Source organism: Nerophis ophidion, linkage group LG05 (genome assembly GCF_033978795.1).
Source record: "Nerophis ophidion isolate RoL-2023_Sa linkage group LG05, RoL_Noph_v1.0, whole genome shotgun sequence".
NCBI lineage: Eukaryota > Metazoa > Chordata > Actinopteri > Syngnathiformes > Syngnathidae > Nerophis > Nerophis ophidion.
The window spans coordinates 39,444,310-39,463,963 of record NC_084615.1 but is presented as its reverse complement, the minus strand read 5'-3'; the positions used below and the strand labels follow the sequence as shown (position 1 = coordinate 39,463,963).

At 45.8% G+C, this 19,654-nt stretch overlaps 1 protein-coding gene across 3 annotated transcripts in view; it reads right to left on the bottom strand.

Annotated features, from left to right (window-relative positions):
• fam184ab (family with sequence similarity 184 member Ab) overlaps window positions 1-19,654 on the bottom strand; it is a 157,979-nt gene that overhangs the window by 96,068 nt on the left and 42,257 nt on the right. For 2 of the 3 annotated variants that reach the window (XM_061900908.1, XM_061900909.1), the window contains exon 2: window positions 13,720-13,839. In XM_061900908.1, coding sequence (XP_061756892.1) covers window positions 13,720-13,839 — 120 coding nt within the window. Of the gene's footprint in view, window positions 1-7,790; window positions 8,050-13,719; window positions 13,840-19,654 lie in introns of those variants that run through there. The other variant, XM_061900910.1, reaches the window with a different exon arrangement.

Here is a 19,654-nt window from a genome sequence, read left to right as displayed (position 1 = left end):
TAGGAGAGACTATTCATCCCTGAACACCGTGGACTTCAATGAAATAAGAGACAGACAGGGCTTTGCTGCCCCTAACACACGGACGCACGCACGCACGCACGCACGCACACACACACACACACACACACCCACAGCAAAATGAGCTAACTTTACGCTAAAAGCTAAATAGCCTTTACCTCAAGCCAGAACTGCGAGCAAGCTGAGCTGCAGTTTAAGTTTCTAGAAGATCAACGGGCTCATAGTGATGTTAGTAGTAGTTGTGACTGGGAAGTTGTCATGACGCGGAGTCGAACCCGCGTTTCCTCGGCGGCTGGAGCTGCGGCCGCCTCTGCTGACAGCGCGCCAAGATGCGCCTCCTTTGACAGCGCACTCAGACTTGTCCCCACTCGTGCTGAGGGCAGCACGCCTGCGCAGCAACAAGCCTGTAGTCAATCATTAATCGACACACCTGAACTTGATGAAAGGGAGCGGCATAAAGACCAGCAGACCCAAGGAACCTTTGCCAGAACGTCGCTAACCTTCCCGTAAGCTTCACGTCTGGCATCCCCTTCCCCGGGATTTCCTCACCTTTGCTTTGCTCTCTCTCTGTGTATCCCTGGTTCATGTCTCTTTGTGTGTTCACAGTGACTCCCCTGCCTTCCGTGATCAAGCCTTGTCCTTCAACATCCAACCGGATTCCTGACTGCCCTCCTCGATCCACGACCTCCCTGCTCGGACCCAGACTACACTGCCTCGCTCCTCCCCACGACCCATTGCCTGTCCACGAACTGCCTCTTCGTCTTGCCCCTCGTGATTCGACGAAAGATTACAACCAACACTCACAGACAACAACCCTGGGTAACATTTACATTATTAATATTACACATAGTCACACTCATTCACTTAAAGTAGCATACACATGTCACATATTTATCAAAGGTTTAAAATAAACCTTGAAAGAACCGCAGTTCTGTCCTGGTTGTCGCCTCCTTCCCTTTGAATACAACAGAAGTGTTTTTTATAATTTGGGGAGAGTAGGCTGTCCGCTGCTCCCCTGCTAAACAACTATCTGCTCGACGCTGAAGCATTGACTACCTGCGCTCTGAATACGCACTGCTGATTGGCTTTGTATGTAACCAATCAGATGGTTGTGTGGGTGGGTCAATGCTGGGTGCTGTGTAAGAGACAGAGACAGAGGCAGAAAGCAGAGCAGCTTATGAAGACTTTTGCTTACAAACTCGTTCGGTACACCCACGTGCCGAACCAAAACCCCCGTATCGAAACGGTTCAATACAAATACACATACCGTTACACCCCGGATATATATATATATACACTCATACATACATAAATTGATAGTACTTTATTGATTCCTTCAGGAGAGTTCCTTCAGGAAAATTAAAATTCCAGCAGCAGTGTACAGAGTTGAGATCAATTTAAATTAAAGTAAAAAGTAAATAATGGGGGTTTAAATGGAAACAAAATAGAGAAATATTACAATAAGAATAAAAAATAAAAAGCAACAGGGACGGCGTGGCGCAGTGGTAGAGTGGCCGTGCGCAACCCGAGGGTCACTGGTTCAAATCCCACCTAGAACTAACCTCGTCACGTCCGTTGCTCCTGATGGGTGCTGGTTGGCGCCTTGCATGGCAGCTCCCTCCATCAGTGTGTGAATGTGTGTGTGAATGGGTAAATGTGGAAGTAGTGTCAAAGCGCTTTGAGTACCTTGAAGGTAGAAAAGCGCTATACAAGTACAACCAATTTATCATTTATTTATTTAACAATGGGTATAGAAATATGACAGTAAAATAAGAATATAACAAGACAAAGTAGGCAGTAGTGACCATGTTATGAAAACGTATTGCACTGTTATTGTTTTGCATCCCCTGTCATCCTTGTACCCCTGCCCCCCGCCCCAGAGAGGAGTTGTACAGTCTAATGGCGTGTGGGACAAAGGAGTTCTTGTGTCTGTTAGTCCTGCACTTGGGATGAAGAGGTCTAGCACTGAACAGGCTCCTCTGGCTACTGATAACGCTATGCAGAGGGGGACTGGCATCATCCAGGATGCTCACTAGTATATACATACATATATAGGGCAGCATGGTGGAAGAGGGTTTAGTGCGCCTGCCTCACAATACGAAGGTCCTGAGTAGTCCTGGGTTCAATCCCGGGCTCGGGATCTTTCTGAGTTTGCATGTTCTCCCCGTGACTGCGTGGGTTCCCTCCGGGAACTCCGGCTTACTCCCACCTCCAACGACATGCAACTGGGGATAGGTTGATTGGCAACACTAAATTGGCCCTAGTGTGTGAATGTGAGTGTGAAGGTTGTCTGTCTATCTGTGTTGGCCCTGCGATGAGGTGGCAACTTGTCCAGGGTGTACGCGCCTTCCTCCCTATTGTAGCTGAGATAGGCACCAGCGCCCCCTGCGACCCAAAAGGCAATAAACGGTAGAAAATGGATGGATGGATGGGATGTATACATATATATATATATATATATATGCCCTGTGTTGAGATGGCAACTTGTCCAGGGTGTACGTCGCCTTCCGCCTGATTGTATGCTGAGATAGGCACCAGCGCCCCCCGCAACCCCAAAGGTTATAAGCGGTAGAAAATGGATAGATTCATATATGTGTATATATATACCTATATATATATATATATATATATATATATATATATATATATATATATATATATATATATATATATATATGGCTGTATGGTATACTGGTATTGGTATAGTATCGCAATACTAATGAATCATATTCGGTACTATACCGCCCCTAAAAAGTACCGGTCCCCCTTGCCATGTCATCATCACGTTGTGTCATTGTTGTTTTTACGAGCAGAGGAGCATGTTCGCAGCGCACAATCACAGAGTAATTGGGTTATACTTGTGTTGCGCTTTTCTATCTTCAAGCACTTTACTCAAAGCACTTTGTCACTATTTCCACATTCACACTCTGAAGGCGGGAGCTGCCATGTAAGGCCCTAACTACGACCCATCAGGAGCAAGGACACACGTGACTAGGTTAGTAAAAGGTGGGGATCAAACCGGGAACCCTCAGGTTGCTAGCACGGCCACTCTCCCAACCGCACCACACCGCCCCTTACTTACAAGCAGACACAGTGTGTAGACAGAAAAGGGAGAATGGGCGCATTTTGGCTTAAAAACTTACAATAAAGGTGATGTTATAACACTGAAACGCCCTCAGGAAGAGGTGCTTCAAGACATGGCTAACTAGTTAGCAGCTAAAGTCCAGCTGCAATGATTTAGCTACTTCTAAATCACTAATCCTCACCTCCAAGGCGACAAATAAAGTAAGTTTCTTACAAGTATCATCCTTGCAGGCGTCACCACTTATGATGCCGATCATGAATTTAAACATACGCCGTTGGTGAATCTAAAACTAACCTCCACTGTAAAGATACCAAATAGAGGAGCGTATCTAGTCAATACTACTATAATTACATCGATATTTTTTTAGCATCACAAAAATATTTTCTTTTATTTTTTTGTTTGTTTATAAACTCAGGAAATATGTCCCTGGGCACATGTGACTTTGAATATGACCAATGTATGATCCTGTAACTACTTGGTATTGGATTGGTACCCAAATTTGTGGTATCATACAAAACTAATGTAAAATATCCAAACAACAGAAGAATAAGTGATTATTACATTTTAACAGAAGCGTAGATAGAACATGTTAAAACAGAACATAACCAGATATTAACAGTTAATGAACAAGAAGATCAATACTTAATTGTATACCACTTGTCCTTAATAATTTTGATCAAATAATAGAATGGAAAATGATACAATATGTTACTACATACGTCAGCAGCTAAATAAGGAGGTTTGCTTACTCACTACTAAAAGACGAGTTGTCTAGTATGTGCACTGTTTTATTTAAGGACAAACTTGCAATAACAAACATATATTTAATGTACCGTAAGATTTTTTTGTTAAAAAAAAAAGCCAATAAGGCAATTTTTTGTGGTCCCCTTTATTTAGAAAACTATCGAAAAGTACCAAAAAGTATCGAAATACATTTTGTGAGAGCTTTGTGGTTTTATTATTGGCTGATGTCCAAAAAAATGTTTTCTCTTTGTGCTTCTTGCTGTTTTCCCAATTTTCGCAGGTGTTTTTTTTTTTTTGGTAATGGGCCTATAGGACCAATGACAAAAGGAGTCACGGGCTACAGGAGGCCCCTTTGCCGCACTTTGAGCACCCTGGCTGTAGAAGCTCTTTAAGGCTGCTATAGTCCTATCGCTGTACTATATTTGTCCATCTTATGGTCACATATGGGACGCAGGTCACATGGTTGTCTTACGTCAACACCTGAAGTAGTAAAACCAGCTGTTCACCTGGCTGTTTTTTCTAGTGATAAAGAGGGGATAGGTTGATTGGCAACACTAAAAATGGCCCTCGTGTGTGAATGTGAGTATGAATGTTGTCTGTCTATCTGTGTTGGCCCTGTGATGAGGTGGCGACTTGTACCCCGCCTTACGCCCGAATGCAGCTGAGATAGGCTCCAGCAACCCCGGCGACCCCGAAGGGACAAGCGGTAAAAAATCGATGGATGGAAAGAGGGGATAAACAGACAAGTCTTTCTTTAGCAGCCGCCTTGTTTCATCAAATATATAACTGCTTAAAATCATGTCAATGTTTACTTTTGTATATAAATCAAAACAAAATCCGTATTTTGGAGGAATATTCACAGACTCTGTTAGCTTACTGTTGCAGACGAGCGATGATGACGATGGGTTGGGCGCTTTACAGAACCTTACAGTTTGTGGAATACGTGGCAGAAAATCCAGCAGAGCACTGCATTGCAGGAAAGAGGAAGCTGGTTGATTGCTGCCCAGAAAGGGTGTGTGCCTTTTTAATGACGCGTCCCCAAAATGCAAGTCCTCGCATGCAGGAAGATGCTAGAAAATGTCCAATGCTTTGCAAGAGTCAGCCTTAATGCATTGTTGCAGCTCGCTGATTTTTTTTAGCACGTCATGAAATGCGCGTTTGCGGGATCAGTGGGTAAAGTACAGCACACTCCATGCTTGGGGGGTATGGCCGTGGTGTGGAGAGCGGAGGATTTGAGGCAGAAGAGGCGAGGTGTGCAGACATGTTTAGGCATACTTGCCAACCCTCCCGATTTTCCCGGGAGACTCCCGAATTTCAGTGCCCCACCCGAGAATCTACCGGGGAAACCATTCTGCTGAATTTCTCCCGATTTCCACCCGGACAACAACATTGAGTACGTGCCTTAACGGTGCTGCCTTAAGCCTCCTCTACAACCTGTCGTCACGTCTGCTTTTCTGCCATACAAACGGCGTGCCGGAACATTTTCTTAATAATTGCGGCTTTTACACACACATTAGTGAATGCAAGTCATATTTGAACAACCATACAGGTTTATACTGGCCATATAAACAACTTTAACACTGTTACAAATATGCGACACACTGTGAACCCACACCAAACAAGAATGATAAACACATTTCGGGAGAACATTCACACCCTAACACAACATAAACAGAACAGAACAAATACCCAGAACCCCTTGCAGCACTAACTTCCGGGCTGCTACAACATACACCCCCCCCCCCCCCCCCCCCCCCCCCCCCCCCCCCCGGAGGTCTCAAGGTTGGCAAAGTATTTGTTTAGGGCTTACAGTGTGTGCCTGTTGGCAAGTTCGTTATTCACTCTCTGGGTGTCACTGATGTCATATTAATACATTTTACACTTTGATCCCTTTTTTTCCAATATTTTCGCTATTGACCAGTAGGGTCCCAAAGATCGACAGGTTGGCGACCTCTCGTCTCGAGGGTGCTCTTACTAGACCCGACCAGATCCTGTATAGAGAGAGAATGACCAACTCGGTTTCAAAGTAGGTCCTAAACATGGCGCCCTGTAGTTTCGTCAGGGGCTTTTGACCAATCAGAGAGAGTATGGCCAGACGACCTCCTAAATGATTGGTCAGAAGCCCTTCTCGTGACTACAGGGAAACTTGTTTGGCATCAACTTTGAAACCGAGTTGGTCATAATCTTTTTATAAACAGCTCTGAGACCCCACTACTTTTCTTCCTTAAAAGGCTGCCATAGAATCAGGAAATTAACAGGAAGTGAAGGTATGTTATGGGATAATTTGGAACTAAAATATTTTTTTTGCCTTAATTACAATGTAGTTTGCCAGAAGTTATTATCAATTTCCTTTGTGACTGGTGAGGAGCGATGCACGTATTGTCATTAGCGCTGATGAATATAAAGCTGAATAATTCACGCTCCAAGCAATTTAAACATGAATGAGCTTGTTAGAAAAGTGACATGAAAATCTTGTAAAACAGGGGTCTCAAACTCGGGCCCGCGGGTCAATTGTGGTCCCTGAGACAATAGTTTACAGTCCCCACCTTTTTATGAAATTCTAATGTTAAAGCGGCCTGGGAGTTTTACATGAATGGCACTTCACAGGGTTGTGTGCAGAGCTGAACAAACTTACCAATCACGGTGGGATATACGGGGACAAGACATCGACCGGGCTTGATGCAAGCAGAGACACATTTCCTAATGAGTGAAGGTTACAGCAGGGCTGCCATGGAGAGTCTCCTTTAGTGCCTGGCTGACTGTCTCGTTTCTATTGGGCACTTTCGGACATTCGGCCCAGTGCGCTGCGTTAACAATTTTTAAAGTTGCTACCCAGCGGGACATTATACGCAGTGGTGTGCCGTCAGGGGCAGCAAGGCTTTCTCTGCTGGCCTAACATAACCAGAAATCATGATCATGATCAAAGATAAAATCATTTTTTAATTTACTTTCCCTAAATGTCTAAAAGTTTTCATATTCTCTTCATGTCATATTATGCTCCTTCCAGTGCTGTTGTTTTTAGTTTAAGTTTGTGTCCAATCAGAATTCAGTTAGCTTATGTTGCCATGCTGGACGAAATCTGCCCAAGGCCTTCAGAATCAACAATGCGGATGTCCGTGCCCTGTAAGTGAAGAGGGACAGACGGTGATAGACAGTTGCGATAGTCAATCAGATCAAGAGTTGTTGTCAACAAGGCTTTCTAGATGGTCTCACATTGAACATGACATTTACGCGGTGATTAAATACTCACCGGGAGAACCAGAGCTGGAGTACAAAAAGTTGGCAAGATTAGGTGGCAGATATATATTTGCAAGGCCATTTTGAAGAAGGATATTTAAAGACAAACTATATCTTGGGAGACGATGTTGGCCAACCTCAGAACATAGCTGGGCTGTTCTGGCAATAGAATTGGGAAATGTCCACCATTTCCACTCAAATAAGACGACAAAGAGTGGTACCACCAACTTATACAGCGTCGAATAGGTGCTCGAAATATTGAGCACCATATCTTACCACATAAGATATGTTTTAATTGCTGATGCATTTTAATAGATTTTGAAATGCGCCAGAAAATAACCTGTTTTGTACACTGTTGAGGAGATTCAATACAGAGTAGAGTGTATATGTGTTCCTGTATAGTATTTCAACAACAATAGTCATGTGGTGACATCAATTATGGTATTTTGAGAGGTAATTATTTAAGTCGGACATCACTTAAGGCCTAGGAAGGAAACGCAGGGCACGCCACTGATTATACTTACTGTATATGTCGTGGCTTACTGTGGTGGATTCCAAAAAGCGCTGAAGACAAGAGTAGTGAGTGTGACTAGTTTTTTGTTGTCCACAACATAAGCTATGGTGCCAATCAGAGGTGGGTGGTAACGCGCTACATTTACTCCGTTACATCTACAGGTATATATGTCTCTGTAAGCTTCTTACTCACAGTTCCCACAGATGCACGCTGGACGCCAGTGGTTCGGGTTTGACAGTAGTTTTAATTTTCAATTTTGCTCAGGATCACGCTTTTCTGCTTGACTTTTTCAGTCTCACCATTAGCAGCCCCCTCTCCTCCGCTGGCCGTTTACTGTTAAAGACAACAGTTGATTAGATCAGCGCGTACCACCTGCGACATCCAATCAACTGCCAGCTGCGTCTCGCCGTCCTGCCCATGCCACGCCCCCGTCTGAGGGTGCGCTGTCTCCAGCCACCCAGACGGGGTCGCTGATCTTTCTACCTGCAGTGTGGTAATCACAACCTCCCTCCACATACCTCCACCGCCAGACTTAGGCCGGGCCTCGGCCGCACTTACTCCCCCCCCCCCCCCCCCCCCCCCCCGCCTGAGCGTGGGAGAGGAAGTCTGCCACGACCATCTGCGCTCCCGGCCTATGGACCACTCTGAAATTGTAGGGTTGTAAAGCGAGATACCACCGGGTGATCCGCGCGTTGGCATCTTTCATGCGGTGGAGCCACTGGAGGGGCTTGTGGTCCGAGCAGAGGCTGAATGGGCGTCCCAGCAGATAGTACCGGAGGGCACCGACAGCCCACCGGATGGCGAGGCACTCCCTCTCCACCGTGCTGTATCTGGTTTCCCTTTCGGAAAGTTTCCTGCTGATGTACAGGACCGGATGGTCGGTGCACCCCCGCTGCTGGGATAAAACGGCTCCCAGTCCTCTGCCTGACGCATCTGCCTGCAAACAAAATGGGATGGAAAAATCAGGCATGTACAGTACCGGCTCCTCGCAAAGTGCTTTCCTTACCTTCTCGAATGCCTGCTGGCACTGCTCCGTCCACTGGACCAGATCTGGGGCACCTTTCCGGGTGAGGTCAGTTAGTGGGCTGGTGAGGTCTGCAAACCGGGGGACAAACCTCCGGTAGTAGCCCACCAGCCCCAAAAACTGCCTCACCTCCTTTTTCGTCTTCGGGGTCGGGCAGGCCGCAACTGCTGCGGTTTTATCTACCTGAGGCCGCACCCGGCCTTCCCCCAAGCGGTACCCCAGATACTGTACCTCCCTCCGGCCAACCGCGCACTTCGCCGGGTTGGCGGTGAGCCCCGCCCACCTCAGGGACTCGAGTACCACTCCCACTCTCTGCATATGCTCCGCCCAGCTGTTCCCCTGGATGATGACATCATCCAGATAGGCGGCAGCATATGCAGCGTGCGGTCGCAGCACCCGGTCCATGAGTCTCTGAAATTTGGCGGGCGCACCGAACAAGCCGAACGGAAGGGTCACGAATTGGTATAACCCTTCCGGAGTGGAGAATGCCGTTTTTTCCTTGGACTCTGGAGACAAGGGAATCTGCCAGTAGCCCTTAGTCAAATCCAGTGTCGTAAAAAAACGAGCAGTGCCCAACCGGTCCAGGAGCTCGTCGACCCGGGGCATTGGATAGGCGTCAAAACGTGACACATCATTCACCTTGCGGTAGTCCACACAGAACCGCACAGACCCATCTTTCTTCCCTACCAGAACTATGGGGCTACACCATGCACTGTGGGACTCTTCTATCACTCCCAATTCCAACATGGCTTTTAATTCTTCCAGAACTACTTTGCGTTTGTGTTCGGGCAGCCTATAGGGCCGGGACCTCACCGTCACGCCCGGGCTGGTCTCTATGTGATGCTGGGTGAGAGTCCTGCGGCCTGGCAGGGGAGAGAAAACGTCAGCAAAATGTTGCTGCAATTTGGCCACGTCTGCTTTCTGTGACAGCGTAAGATGATTATCACAGCGGAGAGGGGAGGGCCGGGGGTAGGGGGGGACCTCCGGCCCCAGCTCCTCGCTCTCTGCTATCGCCGTCACCATGGAGACGGGCTCCGCTTCCCTCCAACCTTTTAGTAGGTTGAGGTGGTATATTTGTGTTGCCCCGCCCCGGTCAGACCGCCTGACCTCATAATCCACCTCACCTACTCGTCGTGTGACCACGAAGGGTCCTTGCCACTTGGCGAGTAATTTGGAGCTGGATGTTGGGAGTAACACAAGTACTTTCTCTCCCGGTGAAAATTGTCTAAGTTGCGCTCCCCTGTTATACAGGCGCTGTTGACGTTCTTGAGCTTGGAGCAAATTCTCACGTGACAAGTGCCCTAATGTGTGGAGTTTTGCTCTCAAGTCCATGACATACTGAATTTCATTTTTACTGGGGCTTGGACCTTCCTCCCAGCTTTCTTTAACCAGGTCTAGTACCCCCCTCGGCTTCCTGCCGAACAATAACTCAAATGGAGAAAATCCTGTTGAGGCCTGGGGAACCTCCCGCACTGCAAATAGCAGGGGATCCAACCATTTATGCCAATTTGGTTTGTCCTCGTGTACGAACTTCCGGATCATGGATTTCAAAGTTCTACTCATCCGCTCCACCAACCCATCTGTCTATGGGTGGTAAACGCTAGTCCGAATAGACTTGATCCCCAATAAACCGTACAGCTCCTTTAACGTGCGTGACATAAAGGACGTGCCTTGGTCAGTTAGAATCTCTTTCGGGATTCCAACTCGGGAGATAATTTGAAATAGTGCCTGTGCTACACTCTTTGCAGAGATGGAGCGCAGTGGCACTGCTTCGGGATAGTGCGTTGCATAATCCACCAGGACTAGTGAAAAGCGATATCCCTGGGTGATCGGGTGAAATGGCCCGACGAGGTCCATGCCAATTCGCTCAAACGGGACCTCTATGAGTGGTAATGGCCTCAAAGGTGCTCTACGGGTGGCCGCGGGGTTGATTAGTTGACATTCCGGGCATGCCGCGCACCACCGGCGCACGTCAGCCCGAATGCCTGGCCAATAGAACCGTGCCATTATCCGATTAAGGGTTTTATCATAGCCCATGTGTCCGGCCATTGGGTTAAAATGAGCCGCCTGGAAAATCCTTTCCCGACGGCTTTTTGGTACCAACAATTGGGTAATTTCCTCCCCTGTCTGAGTGTCACGGCTCACTCTGTATAGTCTGTCCCTAATCAATACAAAATGAGGGAAGTCCCGCGTTATTCCCGGGCGAACCCGCTGCCCATCAATTGCAATCACTTGGTCCCAGGTCTCGCGCAAAGTGTCATCTCGAGACTGCTCGAGTGGAAAATCATCCGTGGGGCGCCATCGGGGCACCGGGGAAACCTCCTGGGAAGTCCCCGCCGGCCTCCCTTCCCCCTCCCCCTCGGCAGCGTCGGATAAACTCGCGTCGCCGATGAGAACAGCGCGGGTATCCCCTTTCCCTACCGTCCGTGAACGCACCCCTGCACATTGCTTCATTAACCCCTTAAATCCCGACCAATTTGTTCCCAAAATTAAGGGGTGCGCGAGGCGCGAATTTACAGCCACCTTAACATTATATTTTTCACCCATGAAAATAATTTCCACCGGCACAACGGGATACGTGTGAATATCCCCATGCACACATTTAACCCGCACCCGTGTAACCTTACTCAATACCCCGGGTCGAACCAGGTTTTGGTGAATCATGGATTGTTCACAGCCCGAATCCACCATCGCCCGGTGTATACTCCCTTGTATCCTTACCGGTACATAGTATGTCTGTCCCGGACCAGGGGAGGATGCCGGAGGGTCGTCCACCCGGATCACCTGCCCCACCTCCATCGCTGGACACTCCCGTTGCAGGTGACCCAGTCGTCCGCACCTCCAACACACCTGCCCCAGCATTCGAGCCGCTGTTTGCGGGGGAGACGCGGTGTCTGCAGCGGTCTGTCCCTGCGGAGGAGAAAGCAAATTTATGTTTCGTGGCCTGTGCCACGGCTGGGCTCCCTCTGGTGGTGGCCGCATTCTGTGCGGCGCCGGTACTGGCCGCTCCGCTCCTCCTGCAACCTTCTCCCGCTGTACTGCCAGGTGGTCCTCCGCCAAAGCTACCGCCGCTGCTACCTCTTGGTAGCGGACCCATGCCGATGTCCGCGCCGGGATTGCCTCCAGGAATTGCTCCAATATTATTTGTTCGATCACCTCTTCGGTGCTTCCGGGTTGTAGCCATCTGGTTGCCGCATCTCTTAATTGTTGCCCCAGGACAAAAGGCCGCTCATCTTGTCCTAGTTTCTTGCTTCGAAACTTCCGTCTATGGTCTTCTTTGGTTCTTCCTGTCCGGTCCAACACCGCCCTCCTCATGTCCCTGTAGCTCACCCGGGACGCTGGTGGCAGGCTGAGCGCCGCTCGCTGCGCCTCTCCCGCCAGCAGCGGCAGCAGGCGCACCGCCCACTCTTCTTCCGGCCATCCGCATGACTTGGCTGTGGCCTCGAACATGTCCAGGAAACTGTGTGGATCTTCTGTTTCCGCCATCCTGTGCATCCCCACTGCTGTCAAAGCCGGCCTCGCTGTTGTGTGTGTCCCCGCTCCGGTCCGCTCCGTCAGCGCCTGCAGAATCTGACTCTGCTGCGCAATTTGGCTTTGCATCGCCTCCATCTGCCGGTGATTAGCGGTAGACACTTCTGCCAGCAACTGTCCCAGCGCCTCTATGGGGCTTGGTGACGACATCGCAGCTTTTGTTTTTGTTGGGCGCCAATTGTAAGCTTCTTACTCACAGTTCCCACAGATGCACGCTGGACGCCAGTGGTTCGGGTTTGACAGTAGTTTTAATTTTCAATTTTGCTCAGGATCACGCTTTTCTGCTTGACTTTTTCAGTCTCACCAACAGCAGCCCCCTCTCCTCCGCTGGCCGTTTACTGTTAAAGACAACAGTTGATTAGATCAGCGCGTACCACCTGCGACATCTAATCAACTGCCAGCTGCGTCTCGCCGTCCTGCCCATGCCACGCCCCCGTCTGAGGGTGCGCTGTCTCCAGCCACCCAGACGGGGTCGCTGATCTTTCTACCTGCAGTGTGCTAATCACAACCTCCCTCCACAGTCTCTATCAAGCAAAACGGTGTGATAAAAGAAACGTAAGTAACTCAATGTAACCTGATGTAGTGTGCAGTCACATTTATTGTTATAATTGCATTTTTTTGTATCTCTTTAATTTAGGTAGCCAGGGACTACAGATGGAAATTAGCTATTTAACTATAATCTGGTGCAGAACATACAATATTTGTCTTTGATCTTAATGCTTCTGTGCATTATCCCTTCAAATAAAGACTAAACTAAATTAACTAACTAACTAACTAACTAACTAACTAACTAACTAACTAACATAGCGTTCATTGACAATAATAGTCCCTAATAACCCGGGCCAATTATACGGTCACACTGTTATTTGTGAGTCATTATTTCTTCCTCACACAATGAACACAACATATGTTTCTATTTGATTGCAATTGTTTTTTTGTTTCCATGACTACGTTTACAACAACAACAGCATGGTGTCATTTTTGTTTCTTTTCCCAGTAACAGCACAGCAGATAACACTCCGGGAACAGTCGCCTTTTTGCGCTAGCTATCCCATTACTTTGTGCCATCTACAAATGCCAAGGTGTTCATGTGATCATGAAAGACATGAACATTGAGCGCAACAACAAAGGAGACTGCGACCGGATTAATATCCGCCGACCGCCGTGCTGCTGAAAAGGAAAAAGCGAAAATTACGCACATTGCGGAAATGACGTTCTCCGCGCATTGAGACGTTCTCTGTGCGTTTGCTAAACACGACAGTGACACTAAGTGGAATTAAAATTGATTCCATATCCCCATCATGTATTCACCAATTTTCTTATTAATTCTTAATTTGTTTATTTGTGTTTTCATCTTATGTTGTTTTGAAAAATTTAAATAAAGACATTTGAAAAAAAAAATATATTTTTTTAACAAAGCTTTTCTCGTAAAATACCTGGTGCGGCCCGGCCTCACCCAGACTCTGCCCCCAGTGGCCCCAGGTAAATTGAGTTTGAGACCCCTGTTCTAGATGGTTCCAGAGGTTTTCAAAGTGAAAGGAAAAAAATAGGATATGAATGAATTACCTGTAAAATCTTCTCCCTGGTTTCTGAGAGGATCTGCTGCACTTCCTCCTCGTGCGCCTCCTTCAAGGTGGCGATGGCCGCCTCATGTTCGTCGTTCTTGGTGTTGAGCGCGTAGATGACCTGTGTGCCGAGAGAAGTCTTAGCAAGCAGGCCAATGGCGTAGTGTTTTAAAAGCGATTAACATGGAGTGCTTATTGATGCATCACAACCTATCAAAGCAAACTCCAGATGGCACCCTCGAGGCTGTGAACCGTATACAATGACTATTATCATCCATCCCATCCATCCATTTTCTACCGCTTATTCCCTTTTGGAGGCGCGGGGGGCGCTGGCGCCTATCTCAGCTACAATTATCATGTGCAGTATAAATCAGTAGGCGCATAGAAAGTAGAATACGGTATATTGATATTGGATATCTGTTCGATATCAACAAAAAAATAAATAACAATAAAACAAATAAAAATGTACGGCCCGTGGGCCGGCTCAGACCCATGAAGAGGTTTTACCCGGCCCGTGAGAGGAGTTTTATAAGAACAAAAATGAGCTGAAATTTTTGAATGAAAGAAACTGCTGTTGAAATGTGTCCACTGGATGTCGCAATAGCAATTCTTTGCATCCCCTGCGGGAGCGTGCATGACTTTGGAGGGGGAGTAGCTATGTGCCATGCAGAGAGGCAACACTTTGGTGTTTGGACACTACTACTTGTGCTGCTAATTAGTAAAAATATGCAAAATAAGTGGCCTTGTGGTTAGAGTGTCGTCCTGAGATCGGTAGGTCGTGAGTTTAAACCCCGGCCGTGTCATACCAAAGACTATAAAATCAGCCTCAAGGGTAGGAATTTGGGGTTAAATCACCAAAATGATTCCCAACCGCCGCTGCTCACTGCTCCCCTCAACTCTCCAGGGGGTGGAATAAGGGGATCGGTCAAATGCAGAGGGTAATTTCACTACACTTAACAGGAAGTGAAAGTATGTTATGGGATAATTTGGAACTAAAATATTTCTTTGCCTAAATTACAATGTAGTTTGCCAGAAGTTATTATCAATTTCCTTTGTGACTGGTGAGGAGTGATGCACGTATTGTCATTAGCGCTGATGAATATAAAGCTGAATAATTCACGCTCCAAGCGGTTTAAACATGAATGAGTGAATCAGTGGTACTTTAACCTTAACATGTGAATTGTTACGTTCATACTTTTACTGTCAAATATGTTGTTGGTAATGTAACCTGTGACATTCTTTTACCCCAAATAAATGCTTTTGATAGTCTGTACTTTTCGTGTTCTATTATCAGCTAGGTGCACATAAACATGCTGAGATCGAATGTAACCCCTTTAACTTCATGTGAGATTGATGAAGTGAGTCCAAATTCACCAGTTTTGTTGTCGATGATGCTACATATGTACAGAATAAACCACAAGTTTGCACATCAATTGAGGAAAATGACTACATTACATTAATAACACCCTGTAATTTGATTTTGATTTTATTATTCATTTCATAGTTTTAAACTCTGACGGACTCAATTCCACCCACTTGACTGATGAGCATAATTACATCATTTGTTCATAAAGTACAACAAATGAAAAATGAAGATAGAATACTGTTAATCAACGTATGAGTAAAAAAAAAAAAACATGATTTGTATATTTTCAAAATGTGCTTGGTCTATTTTTAAACAACAAAAACTATCTGAAGTTGTCTTTGTTTTTAAGTTATCATGCCAAAGTCATGCACCTGGGGATAGGTTGATTGGCAACACTAAATTGGCCCTAGTGTGTGAATGTGAGTGTGAATGCCCATCCGTCCATCCATTTTTTACCGCTTATTCCTTTTGGGGTCGCGGGGGGCGCTGGTGCCTATCTCAGCTACAATCGGGCGGAAGGCGGGGTGCACCCTGGAAAAGTCATCACAGGGCCAACACAGATGGACAGACAACATTCACACTCACATTCACACACTAGGGCCAATTTAGTGTTGCCAATCAACCTATCCCCAGGTGCATGTCTTTGGAGGTGGGAGGAAGCCGGAGTACCCGGAGGGAACCCACGCAGTCACAAGGAGAACATGCAAACTCCACACAGGAAGATTCCGAGCCGGGGATTGAACCCCGGACTACTCAGGACCTTCGTATTGTGAGGCAGACACACTAACCCCTGTTTCACCGTGCTGCCCTGAGTGTGAATGTTGTCTGTCTATCTGTGTTGGCCCGGCGATGAGATGGTGACTTGTCCAAGGTGTACGCTGCCTTCCGTCCGATTATAGCTGAAATAGGTTCCAGCACCCCTCGCGACCTCAAAAGGGATAAACGTGGAAAATGGATGGATGGATGGATTTTACCAGGGAATAGATTTTCCTATGTGTGGCCCTGAGCTAATATGAGTTTAACACCCTTACCCTACAAACGTTTCGGTTGGAAAACCTTATTTAAAAATCAGTTAAGTTCGTAAATCGAGGTTCCACTGTATAAAGTCTAGCCTTTAAATAGGCCCCGTTTTCAAGCAGTTGATCTGCCTCTTTTCTGTTCTACCCCCCATCTTTTGCCTGGCGAGAAGACTAGGTTGTTATTCCTGGAAAGGTACTAGTCTGCAGGAGGCGTTAGCTGACTTAATTTGATAATATTACAAACAATATCTAGGTTTTGACATGTTTCCAGCGATCAGACTGTAATGTTATTAAAATTAGACTGGAGACATCCTGTGGGCCAGACTTCTTATTCAACTTGGGACGTCTCACGGGCGAGACTGATGATGCTGGTTGGCCGCACTTGGCCTGCCAGCCATAGTTTGGACTCCCTTGCTCTAGAGCAGGGAGTCAGGGAACATAGGGCTCTTGAGCCAGATGTGGCTCTTTTGTTGACTGCATCTGGCTCTCAGATGAATCTTAGCTGATATTGCTTAACACAATAAGTAATAAATAATTCTGCTGGTAATCACAGTGTTAAAAATAATGCTCAAAATATAAAACATTCCCATGCATTTTAATCCATCCATCCGTTTTCTACCGGACCTGTTCAAGAACTCGCATTAATGGTGAGAAGAATTGTATTTTTTGTTGGTTAGCTTTAGAATTACAATGTTATTAAAAAGAATAAGAGACTTATTATACTCTAAAAATGTTGGTCTTACTTAAAAATGCACACATTTATTTGTATTCAGTGTTAAAAAATATTGTACGGCTCTCACGGAAATACATTTTAAAATATTTGGCGACTTGTCCAGGGTGTACCCTGCCTACTGCCCGAATGCAGCTGAGATAGGCTCCAGGACCCCCCCGCCACCCCAAAAGGGACAAGCGGTAGAAAATGGATGGCTTTCATGGCTCTCTCAGCCAAAAAGGTTCCCGACCCCTGCTCTAGAGTAATGATAAATATCTCAGTATTTGCAAAACAAATAACAAAACCAACTCAGGAATCCATTGTTACTTCTGTATTATTCCCCACGTGCACTATTTTGCCGGTAAGTACAGGAAGTTTCCTTTCAGGGACTTGACTCACTCCTGAATGTTTTCCAAACCAAAACAACAAAATGGAGCGTCTCATCTGGCAGAGCGATGTGTTGCCGAGACCAGATGAGCAGCAGAAACCGGGCCAAGCGCTCCGACGGACCGCCGTGCTTCCCAGCCGCCATCAAACTAAGAAGCTCATAAATGAGACATCAGCTAATGCTGTTTTTGGCCGCCGATAAAAGAAACTACCGTACATGAAGCATCTCCCTGACCTTAACATCCATTGCCAAAAATAAGTCTGGGGCGAGAGGAAAGCCGGAATATGATGGCGAGGAGATTCCCTGCTCGTGAACTTTATTGTAGTTGTTGTGAGAAAGAAAGCAATGTGTGGAAATAGTAGGTCAATACTTCACAAGTCGGAACATAAGTGAGGAGACATTTGTTGATGTTGAACCAGACCAGTGAAAAAGGGATGGTCCTCATCAGTGTGTTCTGTTTATCAGCATTTTTTTAAGCGCATTGTTGTTGACCCACTGGTGGCTATCAGAGGTGACTGATTTAAGTAGAAGCTTAATTGTCATTGCACAACGACAAATATAACAAAATTGAGGAAATTTGCATGCTGAACGAAAGATGCAAGCAGCTGCTCGCCGTGTTAATAAATTTGTCTGGGCGAGCGGGAGCTTTGATGAATTTAATTACGATGCACGAGCGCACCTTCGTCCGCCTAGCTAACTGTGTGATGAAATGCAAATGTTGGCTTTAATGAACAATCAGGCGGTGGGCGCTTTGGCGTATTAAAGGCAATAAAAATGCATCAAAATTCACATAAACGCTGTTTCTGCTGCTGCTTGTTAGCATCAGTCATGTAAGTTTACAGCAGAAAATACGAAATGTTTGCTCATCTGTGTTTGTCCCCAACATTAATTCATGACACACTGCAGCTTTACTACAATGTCATCTTGAATGATGACGTACTCGTGCTGTCATTGAAAAATATGCTGATTATTGTTCTTGTTGCTTGAATTTAAATACTAAACCATGAAAACCACAGAAAGTTGAAAAATATTAATCTATGCTTGATTTTTTTTTTTTTACAGCTCATGCCCCATATACACACACACACAAAAGGTAAGTACAAATAAACTGTGTAAAAGACAGGAAAAAATATTTTTGAAATATTTTAAAATTAAAAAAAAAAGATTAACTCTAAGTCAAACACATTGATGAATAATATGTACGTATTAATATATGTTTTAATTAATAAATTAAGGATGGATATGATACAGACCAAAAGTTTGGACATTTCTTCTCATTCAATGCGCTTTCTGTATTTTCATGACTATTTACATTGTAGATTGTCACTGAAGGCATCAAAACTATGAATGAACACATGTGGAGTTATGTACTTAACAAAAAAAGGTTAACTAGCTGAAAAAGTGTTATATTCTAGTTTCTTCAAAATAGCCACACTTTGCTGTGATTACTTTTTTTTACACACTCTTATAAATAAATGAGTTGTACTTGTATAGCGCTTTTCTACCTACAAGGTACTCAAAGCGCTTTAACACTACTTCCACATTTACTCATTCACACACACATTCACACACTGATGGAGGGAGCTGCCATGCGAGGCGCTAACCAGCACCAATCAGGAGCAAGGGTGAAGTGTCTTGCTCAGGACACAACGGAAGTGACGAGGTTGGTACTAGGTGAGGATTGAACCAGGGACCCTCTGGTTGCACACGTCCACCCATGCCACTGCGCCACGCCGTCCCTCTTGGCATTTTCTCGATGAGCTTCAAGAGGTAGTCACCTGAAAGGGTTTTCACTTCACAGGTGTGCTTGAAGCGCAACGAGAGAATGCCAAGAGTGTGCAAAGCAGTACTCAGAGCAAAGGGTGGTTATTTTGAAAAAACTAGAATATAAAGCATGTTCTCAGTTGTTGAACCTTTTTTTATTAACTCCACATGTGTTCGTTCACAGTTTTGATGCCTTCAATGACAATCTACAATATAAATTGTCATGAAAATAAAGAAAACGCATTGAATGAGGAGAAGGTGTGCCCAAATTTCTTTCACTACAACCACAACACCAGGGGGAGCTCCACAAACCAAGTTAAACCCAGATTACTATCTAACAAAGGTCTTAATTTATTCTCCTTCTATGGCACATCAATGTGGAATGCACTACCAACAGGTGTAAAAGTAAGTGCATCTCTATCCTCCTTCAAAACCGCACTGAAACAACACCTCCAGGCAACTTCAACCCTTTACTATCACCCGCCCCCCTCCGCATCCAATCCCCGCGGATTGTAAATAACCAAATGTAAATAATCAAATGTATTTCTAATGTATATACTTGTTCTTATGCTATCTGAACTCACTATGTTCTCTGTTGGCTGTACATATCCTACCAAGTCAGATCTACACTGTTTCAATGTCCATTTCTCTGTGGATGCAATTGTTGATGACTGAAGTACTGATATC